General features: G+C 40.0%; 1 protein-coding gene across 1 annotated transcript in view; it reads left to right on the top strand.

Moving 5' to 3' along the window:
* The first annotated feature begins 5,764 nt into the window (after positions 1–5,764).
* The window catches only part of PDGFC (platelet derived growth factor C), a 135,306-nt gene continuing 118,121 nt past the window's right edge, over positions 5,765–22,949 (top strand). Inside the window, exon 1 of the mRNA XM_055797720.1 lies at positions 5,765–6,399. Within this exon, the coding sequence (XP_055653695.1) occupies positions 6,282–6,399 (118 nt within the window). The 5' untranslated portion in view covers positions 5,765–6,281. The remainder of the gene's footprint in view (positions 6,400–22,949) is intronic.

Below are 22,949 nucleotides of genomic sequence, written 5' to 3'. Positions count from 1 at the left end.
TAGGCCCCATGGGAAAAATGCCGGCTCCGAGGCTGGCTGCTGCCGCCCTTTTAGGCCTCAGTGTAGTCTCCACACTTAAGTTCAGCAAACATGTTACATGGCCTAAGTGGCTTAGCTATGTTCCACCTTTTACATGTTGACTTTGGAAGCCCATCAAGACCCAGATGAGCTATCAGGTGCCAGAAGTGGGTAGCATTCTTTTAAATAGTTTGGGAGACCTCTAGTGGGCCTCCTTCCTTGTCTCCTGTTGTAGCTCCCACAGCCTACCTAATGCAAAGTTGCATTGCCACATAGCTTGGACTATGTACATGTTGTAGTTGATAAAATAATTGTAATTATTAACCGTGTCTTCTCTAAAGCAATGCTTATAAGTGGAAATCACACAAAAGTACAATAGGACTTGGTTCTCATGATTATTTAAGCTACTCAATGTTGAGCAGAACAACATTGATATGCTTAGAAGTCTGTGTTCAAATGCTTATCTTTAGGTATATTTATAAGTCCCAAGTCTCATTTTAGGATTTGAAAAATAGAAGTGGCACGTTGTTTAAATTTGTGGTTCAAGTGACCAAAGAGTTCAGAGCTCCTTCTTATCTGTTTGTGTCTGAGCAGTCCACACTGTATAAGCATCAACATAACTGAAGCCTCTGTGGACGTCACTCTTTTTCTTCATTGTATTTTTGAATGTAACATGGAAACGGGACCACAAATCTTCAACTTGTTGACAAATTCAATAGGAATGGACAATAAGGCTTAAATAATGAAATTTAGCGCTACCTCATTTACAAGAGTGTTTTCTAATGCAGGAAGGATTTTCTGTCCAATTCCACATGCAGCCTCTTCACCTTACATTAGTAAGATTACAAGTCATGTTTATTTGTACAAATGCCTCTTTTTCTGTTGCTCAGTGATCATGAGAGCAGAATATCGTTTGTTGCTTTCCTAAAAGACAATTAGTGTTTCTAATGTAATTTCTGTTTTCATATTTATCACTCATCCATAAAAGATTTTGTACAAACGTAATATTTAATAACCATTTAGGGCTTCTTTGCACAGCTAAAAATAGCTCCATAATATCAATGTGAGCATTTAAACATCAACTCTGTTATACCACAACCAGTTCTCTACTGAACACCTTGCACAAAAGCAGACACTTGTCTGTGTGTCTGGATAAGCAGACATTTATTAGTTTTAAATTACATGCTAAGCTTTGCAAATACTTTTTTTTTTCTTTAGTATGCTCTCACAAGGATTATACAGGTACAATCAGAATATATGGGAATATAAAAGTACATATCTATTAATTCCTTTTTTTCACCTGTTCATAACAGGAACTGGAACAAGCTGTGGGGAGAGAAGGGAATCAATCTTCTTTTCCTAACAGTGGGTCTTAATCCTGAAAATACAGTAAATGCTTAGCTCTGAGTCTTGTGAGACATGAATTTGATAGAAGTAATTGCATTTGTGGAGCTACACATCTCCAGAAGCATCTTGCTTTGGTTGTACATCCTGCCTAAAAATGGGTTTATATCTCAGCCTTTTCCTATTTTTCCCTAAAATACTGTATTCCTCACTCTATTCCTCCTCGGGAGAGAAATGCTTATCTCCTTGCATACCTTGGGGGGTGGGGGGGGAAGTCTTTCTGAAGAGAGCATATAGAAAAAAGGAAATAAAGAGTATGCTTCCTTGTAGAACTTGCTTGAGATATCTAAAGCCCCCTAAAGTCAGCCAAGATCTCTTGGTATCAGTTCAACTCATAAAGGGCAGTCTGTGAACACTTATGCATCCTGCCAATTCCAGCCCACTTCCAGAAGTAACCGTGGGGAATCATTGTTGTGAAGTGATGAAGGGACAAGTTGGGGGAGTGCATGTAAACTGCCCACCTCTGTCGGTGCTGCGATGATGTTATTTTGATTTTAGTCTGGGGAATTATTTTGTTGATGTAAGTGAAGTTTATGAAGATTGTGTGATGAATGTGTATTTTAATGGTAACTCTTTAAGTTAATAAAAATCACAGTGAAAGCCTTTTCATTTCACGGATATTTATAGTTCAGGAGTACAAAGGCTATACACCATCACAGTAAGTCTCTGGTGTCCTAACAGGCCAAATTTCCATTGCCTTCTCTGGTGGCTAGGTCTCAGTAACAATAAATTCCTGTGGGATAATCCAGATAATTCAAATTTTATTCAAGTACAAGAAAAACTGCTTCAAAAAGTTCTAAATGAGGATGATGAAAAAAACAGTCATAAAACAATGTGAAAACTTGTCAAATCAGCATGGCTATTCTACAGAGCAAAGCCTGCGTCTCAAACTATTTCAAGATGGCAATTAATGGAGAAATGTCTGTTGCAATATTTCAAATAAAAAAATAACTGATGCACAATTTTATAAACTATATTACAAAACCTTTTGGGAAGAAAAGTCTTTGATACACCATCAAAAAGACTACATAGTGTAAACTAAGTAGTTGTGAGATGAGATATGGCATGGTGACTAATACAAGAGACAAAAGACTGAAGTGCAGTTCTCAGCAGGGAGAAAACTAGGAATACAAAGCTTTGTGTAGTTCAAAATATTTATTACAAACATAGAGAAAAATGTGAACATTGTGGTAGCAAAATACAGATGAGTCTTAACAATATACAGATAAATCTGTACTGGATGTTGGAGTCACCAGAACTCTGAGACGTATTGGGATTGCAGTCCCAAGTGAAATTCAGTATTGGCAATGCAGTGTGCACTGGCAGGATTAATCTGAACTACACATACATTAGTTTTTTATAATTATCTAACCATTCAGAATATTTCTTTAGTGTCAATACTTCTGTGGATGATTGCATGAGCAAATCCAATAAAAAGATAAAAGCATGCATAAGAAATAAAACATTCTATCTCATTCTGTCTTCACTACATATGTTAAGATTAGGCCTTCACTTAGAATGTCATGTTCTGTTTGTCCCACCTCAAATAATACGTAACAAAAACAGATGGGACTCTGAAAAGCTTAGAGATATAGAGGTATTCACATGAAGAATGTGGTAAAAATGCCTAGCAGGGAAGGGATGTGATAAGGCTATAACAGAGAAAATGAACAAGGTAGAGAAATTAAAGCATTTATATTTACCTATTTTCATAATTCAAATACATATATCTACCTGATGAAACTGAATAGCAACAACATTAAAAAGAAACATAGATAGCTGGTAAGAAATACTCAGCATGAATTTCAGAGAAGACTGGACATTTATAAGGATAGGGATTACCACACATGATATTTTGTATGGGATTAACAACAAAAGCATTTCTGAAAAGAAGTAGAACCTTAATGATCACACAATATATGTATTATGATATATATGATACACAAATATGTATCTTGAATTACAGGAGCTTCCTCCCCAGGCAGTGTTATTCCATACTCATCCACTATGTGGGTTCTGGCATTTTCCTTTGAAAAGTCAGAGCCAGGATCAGAGAATCAGGATCTTTTAGACTGGAAAAGACCCTCAAGATCATCAAGTCCAACCATTAACCTAGCATTGCCAAACCCACTACTAAACCATGTCCCTAAGTGCTGCATCTACATGTCTTTCAAATACTTCCAGGGATGGTGACTCAACCAATTCCCTGGACAGCCTGTTCCAATGCTTGATGACCCTTTTGGTGAGTAATTTTTTCCTAATATCCAATCTAAACCTCCCCTGGCACAACTTGAGGCCACTTCCTCTTGTCTTATTGCTTGTTACTTAGGAGAAGAGACCAACAGCCACCTCGCTTACAACCTCCTTTCAGGTAGTTGCAGAGAGCAGTAAGGTCTCCTCTTGAGTCTCCTTTTCTCCAGGCTAAACAACCACAGCTCACTCAGCCGCTCCTCGTAAGGCTTGTGGTCTAGACCCTTCAACAACTTTGCTGCTTTTCTTTGCTCAAGCACCTCCAGATGTAACACTGGTGTGACAGAGCCTAGATTTTCAAAGCTATGGGAGGTGTCGGATGCTTTACCTTTCATGTACACACTGGGAGTCATTAGGTCCATGTGTTCCAGAGGGAACTTGTCCTCAGTTCCCCAAAATACAAAGAATCCCACAAAATCTTCAGGCAATGAAGGTTAAGTTACAGTGCAATACTTCACCTATTTGATGAGAAAAACCCACAGCTTGTAACAATCAGGGTAGAAGACCTGGAAAGCAGTACATGTTATATTCATTTCCATTTAAAACTAACAACAGTGAAACCCAGGAAACAGTAGTTAATAATGGTAACAATAAGAAAAGTAACTACATAGTCTGCTTTGTGCAGTACATTTCTTCATGCTCTGTAAGGGAAGGGTTGCTATTTATGGTATGCTCCAAGTCTGCCTTTCAGAAGACAGCTCAGCTTGGCTGGACAGCTTTCAGTTGCTACTAGAAATATGTCACTTATTAGGAACAGAGGGGATGTTTATCACTGTCCCAAGGGTTACTTTGGCTGAGGCAACAAACCGGCTCAGTTATATAACGGAAAGAGCTGGTCAAAGGATAAGAAATTTATATAATGCATACTCAAGACTGCAGCAGTGCTGACTCAGTTTCCCTTATGTGTATCTTGCACAGGCAGGGAGCGAGGACACAGCTCTTCCCATCCATCCTCACAACCACCTCAGAGCTATGGAGGCTGAAGTCACCATTAAAAAAACTCTCCCAAAACTTCTCAGCCAAGAGAAAAAGATGTGTCCGTCCTACAGCTTCTTTTGCCCTCATGGCATCTAGTTTGCATTCAGTCTTGTTACCCAGACCCACCGTCTATAGACGGTGTCTTGTTACGCAGCCCCACTGTGCTGCAACGGTTCAAACCCTCTTCCAAGCTAACTAGAAACGCCAGTTCTAGCTGAGAGGCTCAAACACAGCACCGTCTTAACGGATGCTGAACACTGTCTGTCTGTTTAGTCCTCACCAGCGCTAACGGTGGGACAGTCTTTGCCATAAATTCAGTTCTGATTTCTGGTGAAACTGCAAAAAGAAACCCCAACCCTGTCTAGTTGTGGACACCACCTCACTGAGCGCTGCACAGCACTTCAGCAAGAGGCACAGCTACAGACCGCTCAGCCTGTTCCAATCTGTTTCTGTAAATGCTGGACATCGCATTTCAGCATGGCCAAAACAGCAAGTATGCCACCAGAAAAAACCCTGCATCCAGAGTCTTCTTAAATCCCCCTCCCCACGTTTTAGTTCCCAATAGCAAGGGCATGCTTCAGATGACATGTCTCACTAACCATCACCTTTCCAAGCACGAGCCCAGTTACCGTAATAACACCCCAGCGAACTAACACCAGTAAGTCAGCGCAATGCCTCAGCTTGACCACCGAACCCATAAACCGGCCCCGGACTGTGGCCCCCTACCAGCCGGGGATGGAGGGAGGGGGGGTGAGCCCCCTCTGTGAGGCAGCCCGGGGTGGTGGTGGGGTGAGCCCCCTCCGTGAGGCAGCCCGGGGGCGGGGGGGTGGGTGAGCCCCCTTCGTGAGGCGCCCCCTCCGTGAGGCAGCCGGGGGCCAGGCCGGCGGTACGCGGGCTGCCTCTGCCCCCCACGGGGCCGCCCACCGCCGCCCCGGCACCTGTTGCGCCGCCATTTGGCCATGAGAGAGGGGGCAGCGGCGGGGGCCGCCCCGCTCGCCTCCTTCTTCCCCACCAGCAACTTCCCGTGGCCTAAACGGCCGCCCCAGGTGCCGCCCTCACCCTGAGGGGACGGCGGGCGGGAGCCGCGAAACGCGGCCGGAGCTGGCAGCGCGGCTGCCGAGTTGAGGGCGAGGAAGGTGTTTGTGGGAGCGCGGCCCGCCCCCCGCCCGCCCCCCGCCGGGTGCCGGCTGACAGGTGCGCGCTCCTCCGCGGCAGCAGCGGCCCCGCTCGCCCCCGCCTCTGCCGGCCCCTCTGCGTGCCCCGCGCCCTCACCAGCCCGGCTCCTCCGGCCCCCGCCCGGCACGGCCCCGGATTGTTTAGTCCTTGGGAAGCTGGTCTGGGTCCAGATTTTGCTTTGATCCTTTTTTTTTTTTTTTTTTTTTAAAAAAAAAAAAGAGAGAAAAAAAGAGCCAAAGAAAAACAAAACCTGGAGACACAGACAAGGGTTCTAGGAAAAAGTTTTGGATGGGATTATGTGGAAACTACCCTGCAATTCTCTGCTGCCAGAGCAGGCTCAGTGCTGCCTTCTCCCCAGCGGCGCAGCCCGCGCCGGGCGCTGCTGAGAGACGCCCGGGCCTCGGTGCCGCGCCGCCAGCTCCTGCAGTGCCGGAGCCCCTCGCCCCGCCGGCCCAATGCTCCTCCTCGGGCTGCTCCTGCTGACATCTGCCCTGGCCGGCCGGAGGCAGGGGGCCGCCGCCGAGTCCGACCTCAGCAGCAAGTTCGCCTTCTCCGGCGCCAAGGAGCAGAACGGTAAGGGCAGCAGCTGCCGCCGCCGCCGCGCAGCCCGGGGCAGGGGCAGGGCGGGGGCGGCCGGCCGGCGCGGAGCGGAGCGGAGCTCTCCCGCCGGCGGAGCTGCTGGGCCCCGCGGGGGGAGCTCCGTGGCCGGGCCGCGGTGAGCGGGGCTCGGCAGCCGGGTGCTCGCCCGCCGCCTACCAGGGGAGCGCTGTGGGTAAAAGGGCAGCGGGCGGGCGGGCAGCCCAGCGCCGGCCCGCAGCCTCCCTCTGCGGCCGGGGGTGCGAAACGTCCCACCACCCCACCCCCCCCAAAAAAAAAAGAAAAAGAAGAAAAAAAAAAAAGCAACGACCCTCTCACCTTTGTACCCTAAATGCTTTTCTGTCGGGGGTGGGGGGGCTGTGGGTTTTTCTGTCTGTGCGTGAATGAGAGGTGTTTTGTACGGGCTGGAAACGAGGTAATCCTGCATAGGAAATGAGAATTACATTCAACTTTCATGTGTACCTGAAATGTTTAGAAAACTCTCAAATGCGAGTTCCCTTGGGCTGGGGCTGCGCAGAGCTGGAGAAAGGCTCCTTTCATACAGCGAGGGCAGCTCCGGGGTGTGTAATTTGCTTAGCCTCTGAACTCCATATGATTTACATTATTCAGATTTTTAAGCGCCTTTCCTCTTGATCTGCTATTATGAAGTCATTTTAAAGAATATTTTACAAACTGAAACATTATATACTGCATGAAACCACACTTAGCATAGAATATCTAAAATTAAGGCTGTTAACATACATTGATGGAAACGCTGGTGCTTAACATATGGGGGTGTGTGTGTCTGTGTGTTGAAAAAACTTTGTACTTCACATGTCAGCTAGAACAAGCTTTCTCCCTGGGCACAAACCAACACAAAAGGCCAAGCTGGGAGCCCTCAAAGCTCTCTGAACTGTAATCAAATAAAGCAGAAATTCAGATTTGAGGCTAATTCAATTCTCTCAACTTTGAACTTGGGACTCCCCAGGTAAAATTATTCTACCTCATGTCTTCTAACAGAAAGCAAAGTTTCAGAGACCTTTCTTTGCAAGTGCTCTGTGAATGGGTAGAATATGCAGTGCACTAGTGAATTTAGCAGGGGAAGATTAATACTGCTGTGGCCTGCTAATGTGATGATATATGGCACCTGCGGACTGCCAGAGCTGCTGATCAAAGAGCAGCATGGGGATCAATCTCTAATCAGAGCAACTGTGAAGGGCCAGAGGAAAGCGATCAAAAGACTGAGTCCCGGCTATTCTGACAGGAAACCAATCAGACTTTGTGCACAGTACAGGAAATTATTTGCTCTGTGTGAGAAAAGAAATCACTCACTTTCTACCCCTTCCCAGCTTACCCGGTGTTTAGAGGCTTTAGGGCACCAGTTTGTGACAAAGTGGACTTGGCACTAATATACAAAGTCTCGTGCTCTTATGCTGCCTTCTATTAAATTTGTGTGGTGTGCAGATGAAGCATATCGACACAGAGAGAATTATCATTGCTTTGCTTTGTCAGGACTAGAAAGTAACCTGCTATGCTGTCAGTTTGCCCTAAGACGTTTGTTACAGGATAATGCAGCTGGGCCCTGAAAGGCCTCCAGGGTCCAACAAGGGGAACACAGGAGTGTAAAAGGTAGATCATGCAGCATGGAAGCAAAACTGATGTAAATAGGTGTAAGTATATGTGACAACACAAGCTAGATTCTGTTCACATGTATCAGAAAAGCAGCTGCCTTAGGTCAGGCTTCAACTGGTTTGCAATGCAATTTGGCATGCTCCAAGATACAGTCACTACATCTTAGAACAAAAGCAAAGCCAGGAGTAGGTTGTTTTGTTTTTTTTTATAAATGTGCCCTCAAACTGTATTTTGTGGTAGTTTACACTTAGCAGACCAGGTTCTTCTTGTAGCTTACTTGAAGTTTGCTTTCTGGTTGTTCAATTGCAAAACCTATTTTAAAAATTAGCACAAGTTTAGGTACAGCTAAGTACCAACCCCTGACTTTCCTTAACTGATTTTAATTATTTGGGGGATCAGTAACACTGGTCAAACCAGTTCTTACTTGATTTAATTAGAGTGATTTTTACACTCTGCTGCAATCTAAAGATTGTATAGCTTTTAGCTAGAGGCAGGTTAAAACTCCCTGGAGTATGCGAATGAGATATTGCTGTTCACATGCCAAATAATCTCTGGTCAGGAGAAAGGGAGATTTTTCACTCACGCAGTCTACAAATAAAAGTTCTGTCCTCTACTTGTAAAACTGCTAAATGGCCAAGAAGTTTTGCAGTAGAATGGATTACAGTGTTACTCAGCTGCGCACGTGGGTGCTGTAGCTTATTGCTTCAAGGTGATACTGAAGATGTCTGTGATAGTTATTAAATCAGTGGGACTACTTGTGTTACAAAGGGTAAGCATGTGCTTAAATATTTATTTTTTCATAATTGGTATTTATTTATTAGCTAAATTACTATCAACTTCAAAATTACAATTTGATTAGATTTATTTACTAAATGTAGACATAAGGCTCTTGTTTCTGCTGCATAGTGAATGTCATTTTGGGTGGCAATTTCCTAGTGTAAATATGTCATTGTAATTATAAATTAAATATTCTTAGAACACACTATTTTGCTGCTCCCTCCTAGGAATTCAGTGTGATGGTTGTTGTGGGGCCAGTGTAGCTCCATTTGAAACCACTTAAAACTACCTCCTTGTTTTTGTTGGCCTTCTGTTATAGTCAGATTTTCCTTAAGAACAGGTTTTATTTGTAACTCTGCTTGACAGTAAGGGGTTTTATGTGATTTCCTTGAAAAATTTGTATTTGTCTTTAATGTTTATATTTTATTCAACTGAGTAAATATTCATCTCGAGGATCAAAGAAGTTTATGCAACAATTTTCTGGAAGCTGAAGTAGCAGTAAATGGTGCATGTGGTGATGGCTCCCATTCATCTGTATGGACTTCATTTCCCCAATTCTTTGTCATATTGAAAAACAGATTATGCTTTGAAGGTTTTTATGTACTTAGGTGGCTTTATCAGTTCTCTTATGGCTGTCTGATTTATTTATTACCATTTTTCCATATTGAAGTGAAGAGTCACAAAAAATTGATCACTCCGTTTCTTTTGAGGAATAAAACTGAATCTCTTGCCATATTGAATTTGATCACTTGGGTGGTTTGCTTATTCCTTCTTTTACTTATAGTTCTTGCTACTTTTCCATCTGCTTTTGACTAGTGTCTTTATACAGTATCTTCATCCTGTTTCTGTAGTTTCAGCAATGTCTGGGGGAGCTATTGGTGGACTGGGTAATGTGAATGACTTAATTCTAATGACTTAACATCTGGTGGTCTGACCGCACCTGCCTATGTGATATTATTGGTTTAATCTAGGTTTTATTCTCCTGCCATCTCATGTTGTAATCTGAGGCTGTTTTAGGACAATATGTGATAAATATTTCATTTAATTTTCCTAAGCTATCAGCTGTTACGATTTCTATGAGAAATATGAAGATGCCTTTACAGAAAATAATGTAAAAACTACTACTGGGTGGCATAAACGATGAAGTGTATAGCGTATGTGACATGTACATTTAAAATGTAGTAATGAATGACTTCAGAAGGCCGAGAAACTGAGGTCAGTTAGCAACTCGCCATGACTAACTAGTTATTAACTTTCCTGGGGTCAGTTTCAAGTGTGAATGAACAGCAATTAATAGAGTTGCTGAGGTAAGTCTTAGAAAACCAAAGCACTTAATTGATTTCTGTCAATCCTGCAGCAAAGGTAACGTACTGGTGATGATCTGTCTTTTGACAGTTCTTAATTTATTTTGACTTGTTGTTTTTTTCTTCCTCCACACGAATAGAAAATCTTAATAATCAGTTTCACTAATTGATCACTTCATAATGTATTTCTTAAACCTCCTGAAACGGACAAGGTTTATGTCACTTTCAGAACAAAACCAAAATTGAACGGGAGCCCTTGAGCTGAGTTTGAGGCTCATCTATCTCAGGCCATCCTCGGGAAAAGCTGGTGGATGCAGCTGGAACTGAGCAAGTATCTGAAGTGCCAGAGGGAGCTTCTCTCATCACCTTGGTGTGTGCATGGCCTCACAGGCTTCCTCACCACCACCTAGAGGATTCCCCAGTTTGTGTATCTTCAAAGGGAGTTTCCAGCCTATCCGGGGATGGGGACAGCATTGCAACATAGAGTTTCTGATTAAGTTCATTTAACTCTGGCTGAACACCTGAAAGAAGGTGTGGATGTCCAAGTGATGCAGTGATCGAATCCTTGCGGATAGGAATGTCAATGCTTTTGCCTGAGTGCAGTCATTTGACTGCAAAATGATCTCTTATAAATGAACATACTTTAAAGCAGTGGGAATTGGTGCCACCTCTACTGTCTCTTCTTGAATTGATGAGTGCCAGTACAGTCTGTTGACTACTTCTTGGTAGCAGAAATTTTCTTCATTTTGAGAAGATAAGGAATTATAAAATACAGGCACGTGTCATCTAAAGGGAAACTTGATAGCGATGCAATTTTTCTCAAGTTTAATCTATTTCTGTTTAGTCAAGACTTGTTTTGAAATGTTTTAAAGCCCTTTTCCTGGAGAGTGAAGAATTACACCACATCCTCTTTTGACTTTAAGCAAAAGATCGTGGCAAATTAGAGAAGTTCTTCAACACTGCAATATTATTTTTTTTTTTTTTTTGTTTAGAAGAAAGTTTTAAAAACTGGGGTTTTTTTTGCCTTTGTAGTTGACTTCTGGTATATTGTCTGCTACTCAGCAGAGTGCTGTTTTGGACTTCGCCTTTGTCCTGCTACTTCTCTGTTTCTTCTATTAGGTAAAAGTAAAGGGTTTTAAAAGCACAGACTATTTGCTAAGAGTCCCAAATATGTAGTCATTCCAGCCTTCCTGCATGTTTGTTAAATATCTTGAATGGAATTTAAAGAAGAAACATGTAAAATCTTATTTTTGCAGAAACTGGTTATCATTATGTTTGCAGATCATACCTTAAAGCTTGATGTCATGTTGTTTGAGGGTTTTTAGTTTGTCTTTGTCGGGTACAGAGTTTTATGGTGGAGAAGAAACACAGGACATACCTTGAGACACTGACACCTATACTACCAAAGGGCTTATGCTGAACTTTGTCTGCACATAAACATCATGTCTTTTATTTATTATAACTTTATCCAAACCCTTGAAATCTACTTATTACGTAGTCAACATGTAATAGCAAAGTACTGGTTTGCATCCTACAGCAGTGGTTGCGCATTATAGCGGAGTGGTTTTGGGGGTTTTTATTGCTGTTGGGTAGCTGCTGCTTTTGGTTTTTGCTGTCTGGCAGTTCCTGATTACTAGAAGGAGGATGCACTGTGCAAGCCCACTTCCCTTAGCTGGAAATGAGCCTTTTCAGTTTCTTTATAGATAGCTCTTCCCTTTATCAGAGAGCCATGCCTTTGCTTTTTAGTCACAACGCACATGCCATGGAAAATACACTTCCTGGTGCATAAGCATCTTAGGAATTGGCCTGTAATTAAGTGGTATTTTAACAGGAACCTGTGGCACTTGGAAAAAGTTACAAAACAGAAAATGATTAAAGCTAACACATAGAAATGCAGTTATTTTAGTAGCACTTGGGTATCTGTGTGAGTGCTTAGTTTGTTCTCAGTGTTTATTTTTTATTTATTATTATTAATTTCTGAGAAATTAATTGTACGCTAAAACTTACTCAGTCCTGTCATTCCCTTTTGGGGGAAGCTTTTGCAGCTTGTGTTTTAATGTGAAATGCTTTTTTTCAGGTAGGTGAGTGAAAATTCATAATGTGCCATCATGAAGCTAAAATATAAACTTATGTTTTCTAGAGGCTTTGTTAAATTTTAGGATGTTATTATAAGTTGGCAGCACCAGGAAAATGTATTCGTGGCTCCATTCATAGACATCTTAGCCTTTAGGTTCATCTGTCTTCTCATCTGCTCTTGACAATCTTCTGTTGAGATTTCATAAACATATCCCCAATGTTACATTGTGTTCTTTGTGTTTAAATTCACGATTCCACATGATTTTAAGCAGTTTTGCTTTATGTGAAGGTGCCCCATCTAAAAAAGCATGTGTATGTGTACAGGAGCACCTCTACACGTTTTCATATCAGAATCAGTTTCTACAGAAGCTGGTTGGCTGGGTGAGGCAAGGTAGGACTCGACCCTCATGGAGAAAGTCTTATACACAGAGAGTATAAGAACTATTAAAAAATTAATGTAATTTAAGAGAGAGAGCCAGCTAATTCCTTGGTCTCCTGCAGGCTTTCTGCATTAGGCTTAGCAAGGGATGTCTGTCTTCTGGGTTTCATTAGTTTTATTCCAAATACCCCATCTTTGTTAAGCATGCCCACAATTTTGGACTTTGACATGAATCTTGCGTAGGCATGACTGTACGTTTACACTGGGTTTGTAGGCTGCTTGGCTTCTTGTCACTGTGGATTCCATTGAAATCCTGCAAGTGTTGCCACCCCTTAACCCACGTCAGTGTGCTTTTACCTTCTCTGACTAGTCCATCAAGTGAGTTGACTGCAACTCAAGTTGAAAGAACTCATCAGCTGTTTAGTTAAGTCTCTTCGAGCTGCTAGATTATTATTCCCCTGTGTGGCTGTTCTCATTCAAACTGGGCTAATTTTGGGACTATGAAGGTTAAATCTGCAGTGAAGATGTTCACAGTGGTAGTTGCTACTTTTTTTCCTTTTTTTTTCTTTCCTTTTTTTTTTTCCTTACTGCCATTTTCATATGCAGGTGTTTGGGAGTGGGGAAAAAGAATATGAATTAACCTCCCATGTACTGCAGTCCAGCATGATACAGGCAGAAGCAGCATTTGCACATGAAATAAGAAAATGTTCAAAGGTTATTTACAATGTAGTGGCATCCTTTTATAGTAGTGGGAATGGGAGAGTTGAAGGGAGTAACCAGTAACACCTTTTTTCAGTGGCAACGTGCCTTTTTGTGAATTAATCCTCATGAATTATTCATTAATCTTGCACTTTATGGTAAATTCATTCAGGGTATCATTATAAACACAGATGTTTTAAGGAGATTCTTCTAGGGCAAAGAGCACCTCTGTTTCTCTGCTTCCTGAAGGCCCCAAACACAAATTTTTCCTTGAGTTTGTTAAAGCTGATTATTAGCTGTACTAAAATAGAATGCAGGCGTGGCTCAGTTTGATCACCGTTGTACTGACTTCATTGCATGAAGGGCAAGGTACGTACAGGTTCTGAATAAAGCCAGGGGAAGGACATGGTGGCAGCAGGGAGGTCGAGGCTTTCCTCTGGTCATGCACCTTGCCAGGACTGGCTGGAAGCAGAAATCTTTGTTTTGAATTTTTTAGTACTCTATTTTCTAGATGAACAATGGCATTAGTTGGCTAGCTATCCTTTTACATTCCTTGTGATACTACAGTTCTACTAAAGGAAAGTGAGGGAGGTCTTCCAAGCTTTCAGCAAAAGTCTGGCGTAGCTGGTGATAACTTTTGAGTGCTGGATTTAAATTCCCTTATCGCCCTTTTGTGGCTTTTCTTGAAATGTTAAATCTGTCTGCCTTGGAAAAAGCAAAGAATGTCTTGGGAAAAGGAAACAAAGCTGCTTGTGTTTCCTGTACATTTAATTCTTTTTTGCATTGCTTCTGCTGTAATATTCTTATTATAAATTGGCAATAAATTTTGTGAGAAGGTGGGGGGGGGCAGGAGGTTAGGTGATGAAGTTAATTAGGGAATTGGTCCTGTAATGTGAAAAATGGCCTTCATACTAGGTTCAGGCAGTAAAAGGTAAGGGAGTGGTACCCTTTTTGTAGTTTTGATATTCTATGTCTTTAAACTGTTACTCAGTTGCATATCAGCAAAGTTGTAATTTTCTGTGAAGGAGAAGTCCAGATGTAAAATACCAGGGAGTGTCACATTTGAAGAGTGGTTCACGCTGGAAAAATGGTTTTGGAGATGCTCTTAGCACACCTTCCCTGTCAATCCACAGCTGTTAATGTCTTTATGCAACTTTTAAAGCATCATTTATTTAAAAGCATGTGAAGTGGGAAAATTACTTTGCTGGAAGACGTACTGATTTGTGAAATAATGCATAATAATCGCTTGTTTTAATTGCTGTCTTTAGCTATAGTCATTTCCACAAAATTCACTTGTCCAGTCCTATATTAAACTGTTATTTGGGGAGCTCTGTTGGATGAATGATTGCATGGTAGCAACTAGAATATCTAAGAAGTTTGATTTATTTTGGTTTTTTTTTTTTTAATTATTCCCGCCCCCCTCAGTATACTTTATTGTGTAACCAACTGACTGCCTTCACCCTTGTTCAAAACAGTCAGAGGCATGAGTCCTAGGGGCTCCACGTTCTTCCTCAGATTGACAGGAAACCAGCACTCATTTTATACAATAGTTAAACATTAAAAAAGACATATGGCACAGGAAATTCTTTTGCTGTGTGTGAAGGTATGGCATTTCCAAACTGAAAGTGTTGTTCTGACTATTTCACCGGTAGTGGTGAGTTATATGAGGCCACTTCCATCTGCAGAAAGTCTGTTTCACTTGCTTGTGGTTCTGGGGCTCGTTCAAATGCTCTAAAACAAAATAAAAGGAATGGATGTAATAACTTCTTTATGGAAAAGTCATAAAAAGCTACAGGGCCGTGTAAACAAATTGGGTCATTTACAAGATGTTTAAGTGATGGATATTCAGTCCAAATTCAAAGGTGTGGATTAGGTTTTACAGTCATCTTGACTGAATTTTGCCCTCAACAAGACTTTCTTTTTCTGCCAGGAATGCCTTTGACACTACAGATGACAAATTCTCAGAAACTGTTTTCAAACATTTCAGTGCATTCAGGCTAAAGCTGAGAAACAGGAGAACAATTTGGTAGTATAATTTGATCTTTTTTTAGGTGAACGAGGGGCTTTCTTGATCCGCATGGTTACACTGTAAAGCCGTAGTGGAACTTTGTGGTGTTCATGGGGAAAATAAACTAAAAGATTTTCCCTTCTGGATGCAAACATGCCTGAACTAATTACAAAGCAACCGTTTTGGCTCTCTGCTCTGTTCGTATAAACAGGTTTGCACAGAACAGCAGCGACTGTGATCCAAGTTAAACTGCACTAGTCACAGAAACTTATGTCTCATCTAACTAAAGCATTGAACATTGTATCTGTGGTGCATCAACTCACGAGACCCTTTGACTCATTTAATCATTTTTCGGAGAGTACTGAGAAAGTGGAGTGGAAAAGAGGATAACATACGTTTACAGATTAAAAAATATTCTGCAGAGTTTATGTGCTTCAGTGTAAATGTAAGCTTATGTATGGAAAATGTTCTTACGTTCGGGGAAGGGATTGGTGTTAGCTACTATGGGGTGCTTTCCTTCTCATGGGATACAGTTGCTCAGCTCTGCTACCAATGCAACTTCAACTGCCTTTCATAATTCTCCATGCACTAAAATCTGCAGACCTTTTCAGAACAAAAAAAAACTTTACTCAGTGCAAGTTTGGAGTTAGTTGTAATTAACTGTACATGGGTGAGACTACCTGTTTGTATGTAGAGCACTACGTAATGAGCTGTTGGCTTATCTTTTGGGTGCTTGGTACTGTGCCTGTGAAGACAGTAGTTGTTACTTGGGAAGCATATCTGTGTGATTGATTATACAATATTTGAACAAGTCCATCAGAAAGTGAATAAATGAATGTTATATTGTAAAAGTTTTGTTTGTAAAACAAATTGTAAAAGTGTTGATTGTAAGAAGGTTTGTATTTATAGTATTGGCAATTATGTTTTAAAAATATTTTGGAAAGTGGTCTATCTTAATATCTCAAGGCTTCAGGGTCTTACTACTTAGTGTGTCTGTTACTCAAGGAAATCCATACCTGCAAACATTTCTGTTGCTTGTGTAGCTGTAGTGGACCTGAACGTGAAGTAAAGCCTCGTAACTGAAGAGCTAACAATTAATGGCTCCAAAACAAACATGATTTCTAGGTAAGGAGATGAAACTGTTGTATGTGATCTTACCTAAATGCTACTTTTAAAAATACAGCAAAGGATTCTTGTTAGGCCTGCTTTCTTTTGTTTGTGTCATACAAGAATACCCAGCCCCTGGGAGTGCTGCATGTCTATAGTCAGACTAGAGTCTAAACCTTGAAATACTCTTAAAAGTTTCTGCTAAGCACTCATTGTATTTCTCATAGTAGTTGCTGATAACGGAATTCACAAAGTACTACCTCTAGTGCTAATGCAGCCTTGTAGTTACTCCTTCTGAAGCAGAGATTGAATTTGTGATGAACAGCATCTTTACCGTTAAGGGTCTTTGCTAGTACAATCTTCCAGCAATCTTTACCTATTTTTGTAAGATCCTTTATAAAGATTGGCATAAGATGTTGAGAACAGCCACCTTTTTGATTTCTTCATTGAGGATCTTTAATTTATACCTGCAAGAACTACTGTGTGTGTGGGGAAGTGGGTGTCCTAGGCTGAATCCAAACTGGACAGGCAGAGAGTTTTTGAGTTCATTAACTTTCATCTCAAGAGAGACCGTTGAGATCATCTTACCTGATGTCTCAAGAGTGCCACACCTCAGTGAAGTGAGTATACCAGTAAGGAGTGCTCTGTTACTTAAATATCTACACATTTGCAAAATTATCTTACTGCTTGTGGGGGAAGAGATGGTTTTGTATAGTTGTCAAGTAGAAATATAAACGTTTCTAAAGCACATGCTTGCCTTATCAGAGTTTTCTAAGATTCTCGCTGATAGGCCTCACTAGTCAAGATGCATGTGAAGGTACTGTGTAGTGATACTACCTAATGAAATAGTTGTGGTATTTTTCTGTTTTGTTACTACTTTTAATTAATTACCTTACCAAAACTCAGACCTGGTTAGTTCTTTGCGTTAGGGAAAGAAACTGATGATGCGCTTGTAGTATATGAAACACTTCCGTTAGTTTTACAGGATGCGTAGCTTCTCTTTGAGATTAAGTTTGAGAATCTACATTATAGTTAAGAATACTGTTTCAGGGTAGGAATAATGCCTTGCATAAAGCTGATTTCTCTTGCTCGTTATTGAAAGAAACCCAGATCTTTTTAATGGTTCTGATTAATCTGAAATAGTTTTAAATATTTCACCATAGAATAGACAATTAGTTTTCTTATGGACAATTTTAACAGCACAACTTTTATTTCTAGCAGTAGTTGCTTAATAGATGGTCTTTAATTCCTCAAATTTATATGTATGTGCACTTCTCTGTGGTTTATTCTTTCATTTATGCATGTGGCTGTTTAATGTATGTTCTAATTCTGTTTAGTTAGATATTCTTGGGATAGATTGACTTGTTCAGATTTTTTCACTTTTAGGAAATATTTGGTAAATTTTATGTTCAGTATTTGCATTTCAGATGAGAAATATGTTCTCTGTAGTTTTTTGAAAAGCAAGAATCCCTTGTTACGAGTTGGCTTGGGCAAGCATTAGTGAATATTGGAGCTAAAACTATTTTGACTGAATTAAAAGTGGGCTATAGCATCATGTTAAACAGGTCCCCAAATGTTCAGTAATGAAAAGTGTATAATTTAAATAGTAATCTTGTTACCTAGCAGTAGTAGTTCTTCATATATACATACATGATAAATAATACATTTCACTTTCATTTTCTCAGATTTTGAAAGAAAGGAGTCTTCCCTGCCCTTTACGCATCAGCTGTTCATGCGTTCATTTAATTCCAGGCAGTAGGGGCTGTTGAACATGTGGATCCTACCCAACATGCAGCTTGCATGTGGCTGATGCACTCCGCAGAGGGATAATGTCTCATCTGTGTGGCTGCAACTGGTTCACGCCAGCTGGTTTTGGAATGTGCATGTGCACCCAGATGTTGCTACTGAATGCAGAATGGAGTAGCTATTTATTTCTGAGTCCTATCACCCCAGCCCTTCTTCAGGATCTCAGAAGACAACTCTGGAATATGTTTTTGGTTTTGTTTTTTTAAAGTGAATGGTTTTATTAATGAGTCACAGCTTTTATTTTCTTTTTTTTGTGTGTGTGTGTGCATGTGTGTGTGTGTTTCAATTATTGCCTCTGCTGCATTCCCTTGGTTGGCTTAAGACTTCAGGGACAGCTACAGTATGATGATGTTAACTTTTAGTTACAAGTAGCTGTTTTTTCAGTTATATTTGCTCCTTTCCATCATCTTTTTGTAGAATATTCATTGCTTTGAAGCTTGAGGTCCATCCTAAATGACATTCTGTAAAGTAATGTTTGCGATAATAGATTGTATTTCATTAACTCCTGCCCATGCTTTAGTCAAATCCTTAATACAAAGGCAGCTGTAAACTTGCTGCTTACTATAATCCATGCTATTCTATGAACTAGTGTTTTATTGTATTTACTGTTCCCTTAAGTATGAATAATTCCTTATAAATAATGTGTTACTAGCTGGCTAGCTCTAATCCCTAAACTTCCCCACTGGCAGTACTTTGGATAGGTGTAAAAGATGCAAAGGTATATTGAAGAGTTGTTCACTAAGGTACCCAAAAGTTTTTACTGTGTATGAGGGATTCCACTGAAGTTGAGAAATGATGGGATCTACTTACTAGGAAAAAATCACATGCTGCACATTTGCAAGGTCAAGCTGTTGTCATTAATTCAAAGCTTGGAGAAACGATCATCGGGCAAGGTAAAACTTTTTTCAAACTTTTGATTGTGTCCATAAAATGTGAAATTAAGTTCAGCAATTGTATTCATGTTTGCTATGGTGCTTGTGCCTGTCTAGCTGTAAAAATAATTTATATATTTATGTGCATGTGAATTGCTTTCTTCTCTAAAAAACCATGAAATTAATAATGGCTGAAGTTTATTTATGGAAAGTAGTATTTAAAATATAAAAGCTTATCATACTTTCATATTTTGAACATTATTTTACTTTCTAGTTCTTTCATTAAGTGCTCTTCCTAAGTAAGGAATGCAAGCTGTATGTAGAACAGCAGGACTTACACCCCATTTGCAGTAAAATATTGATGGACAGATATGGAAATCTGTGCTGTTGATAAGAATTTAAAAGTACTTTGATAAGAACTATAACAAAAGAAAAGCTTCTGCCTTTATGCTAAGGGTGAAATGGTCTTTTTCACAGTCGGAGAATAGTTGAATAATGTTGGATGTGTTATAACATAGAGAAGTGGTATACATTGAGAAGTAAAGACAGAAAGGTGAAAGGGAAATCAGTGTTGAAAGCCATCTGGGGGGGCGGAGGTGTTAGCAGTAAACCACACTGCTGCATGGAAACTGTCTTTCTGTATATATTTTTTTCTTTCTGTAGTAGAAGGCTGAGTAAAAGGGCTCCAACACAGTAACACTGCTTTGATAACCAAATGTGGTTAATTATTTTGTCATACTTTTGTGCATATATATGTTATTTTATAAGTCTGCTAGATGGATATCACCTGATTCTTATATTATGTAAATGTATTGAAAAGGGGGGGTGTGTGTGAAGATTTTTTGCAGTGTAACAATCAGGACTTGAAGCTTTAAACAGCAAAGACTGCAATCTAGTTTTCAGAAACACTGCAATATACCGTCATGGTTTGTCCTTCTGCAGAATGACAGAGCCCTTTTTGGAGTGCTACTCCTCAAAATGTATGATATGTGCGGTGGTGGTGGTTGTTTGAACAGGTAGGTCTTTATCTACCATTCAGCTGAAGCTCTGGTAGGCAAGCTTCTGATGCTTCATTAGCTATGTCCTGAGGCTGGTTTGTTACAAAGTAATATTGGAAAGTCATTGTCTTTGTATTTCTGTTATTAGCCCATCATGATCAGTGTGAGTGGAGGTTTATTTTTTCAGAGAAAGACATGTATACTGTGCCGTTTTTCTCTCTCACTTCATGTTAATCAGAGTTCATATCCAGGGAGTGAACAGAGAAACCAATACTTTCAGCTGTGATAGTTTTTCATCATAAAACATTCTTCAGTGTCATGTAAGCACTTATACATCTGATGAAGTACAGATAAATGTAACAGATTCTTAGGCTTTTTTATCAGTATTGGATTCTCAACATAAGCAATCTGTTTTTCCCTGTTTTCTCCTTGTGCACCAATATCAAAGTGTCAGCCACAATCTTTTGAATTGCTTGTCTTTTGTGCAACTAGGAAGTGTGGTTTTAAGAGACGGTTTTGTATCAATAACTGTCATTACTTTAAACGACAACAAATGATAATACTTGTATAAATCAAGATCAATGTGTTTAAAAAATGAAACTTAATGGCAATGGAAAAATCATACATATCTGAAAATTCTTAATATAATTTCTTTTCTGGCACCTGCTTATATTGCTGCTAGGAACTTGATCCTTAAAGCAAGAGAAGAGAACGTAACTATCTGCACAATGGCACCTTGGTGCCAAGATAGATTCAGTGCAACCATTTTTTTATTTTTTTTTTTGTTTTTCCTTGCACTTTTGGAAAGAATGATTTCATAATGCCTGAAATGTTTCTGAGGAGAAACAACATTGCCACCAAGACTTTTTCTTTCTTTCTCTTTCTCTCTTTCTTTCTCTTTCTCTCTTTCTTTCTCTTTCTCTCTTTCTTTCTCTTTCTTTGGGGTGAAGAGCTCTGTTTAGAGCTTGTGTTACACATCATACTGGTGAACTTTAATTTTTTTTCCTGTGTGTACTTGAAAAAGCTGGAAAATAGAAGGAACATAATGTTATGCCCTCTTTCAAGAGTTGTGTTTACAGTTAAGAGTGCCTATGTTTATAAACTGTGGGGAGGCAGTCTTCATGGAAATAAATAATTGCTATTGTGGAGTGCAGAGAAGCTCATGAGATGGTAAACCAAACTAATTACTGAAAATTCTAACAACAGTTTTGTCAAAGTGAGCATTGCATGTCCGCTGCGTTGCTATCCTGATAGGCACAGTACACTGGAGTTTCTAGATATGTAGGCAGGCAGTTGGACTAACTCCCTGTATTATTTTGTAATTGAAAGTAACAGGAGTATCTCATATAAAGTTTTAAACTATGATCTATCAAAAGAAGGGCCAATTTGAGCTTGACTTCATGTGTGATTGAAACCTGTCTCCTAGTTGTGATGTACCAAATAACTGTAAAAGTCAGTGGGAGGTTTGGCTAAAGAGGGAGTAGTGGAAAACAAGTGCATTCCTGTGGTAAGATGATGTGAGACGGAAAATGAAGTAAAAGAAATGCAAGGGGAACCATTCTGCGGCTTTTGGAAAACCAGTGGCTTTAGCTTTAACGAATTCTGCGTTTTTGAGTTTTTTTGCATGTGTTTTTTTTTTTGTTTGTGGGTTTTTTGTTTGTTTTTTTGGTTGTTTGTTTTTAAATAAACTGAGCCCTAAGGGAAAGGGGTGTGATCCAGGCAGTGGTTAGTGTTGATTTTTGAGTAGAAAGGTCAGCAGCTTGCACCTGCCAGAAAGATTTTGTTCAGAAATGGTTAGATGTGTATTAACGTATGGATGGGGAAAGTGGGAGGAAGAGGAACTGTATGGATGGGGAAAGTGGGAGGAAGAGGAACTGTATGGATGGGGAAAGTGGGAGGAAGAGGAGCTTCAGTAATTTCCCTGTCTCTGAACAGTCCTGGAGCCCCTGGAATCACCTTTTGGAAAATGAAAGTTATAATGGTCAAGGTGAGGCTTAAGTGCTCTGTTGTTATCTGCTTTCTGCCACAGTTAGAAAAGGGCTAGAGAGAATGATCTTGTGCACAGCTGGAATGGTCTGGGATTCAGCTCCTGAAAACTGAACAAAAACCTAAAACAAAACCCAAATCAGTCCTCCTCTTCAAGATCACTTGATCCCGTGATGTTTACAGTGTATTCTTTGGTCTCAAAGGAGCAAGCTGTTTATGTTACTGCTACTTCTTGTAGTAACTAAGACAGTAACTCTGTATAAAAGCTTGTTAAAAAGAATTACAATGATCAGATCAAAACTAGAACATCGTCTTAGGGAAAAGAAAAAAAAAAAAAAGGCTCCCAATCAAATGTTTGCCTTGTTTGGCAAATAATTTTTTTCTGGATCTTTTTCATGAAAGATATTGATGGTTTTCACCTAGGTGATGTAAATAGGTACTTTCTCTGCAGTCTGGGAAGAGATGCTAAGATGCCATCTTCCATAAATGCTGTCTTGAAATAGAAGTGACAGAAGCAAGGCAGAAGTAATAATATTATACAAAATTTAAGGATGTCATCAAGGAAATGAGATCCAACTTGAGGAATCTATTTTCATTCTCGGACAATTATATTTGTGTGTTGCTTTTAAGATGGGTGCCCTTCTCTGAAAATTCTGGAATTTCCTTTCCTTCTAGAACTGAATTCTTCTGCATGTAATTCAGCTTTCCTGAATTTTCTTCCTTTATAAAAAGAGTACCTGGTTTGTTGGTTCTGGGTACGTTTATTTTTAACTTTTTCAAACATCTATTTACAAATGCTGGTTCAAATAAGCAATATTCCATTCAAAGAGATTGTGTTCAGAAAATAACTCTTTAAATAGCTTCAGATACTTTATCATCTTTCTCATAGTGAAAATGTATTTC

Source organism: Falco peregrinus, chromosome 2 (genome assembly GCF_023634155.1).
Source record: "Falco peregrinus isolate bFalPer1 chromosome 2, bFalPer1.pri, whole genome shotgun sequence".
Classification (NCBI taxonomy): Eukaryota; Metazoa; Chordata; class Aves; order Falconiformes; family Falconidae; genus Falco; species Falco peregrinus.
Note: the sequence above shows the minus strand (reverse complement) of the source record. Positions and strands in the feature narration are given on the sequence as shown.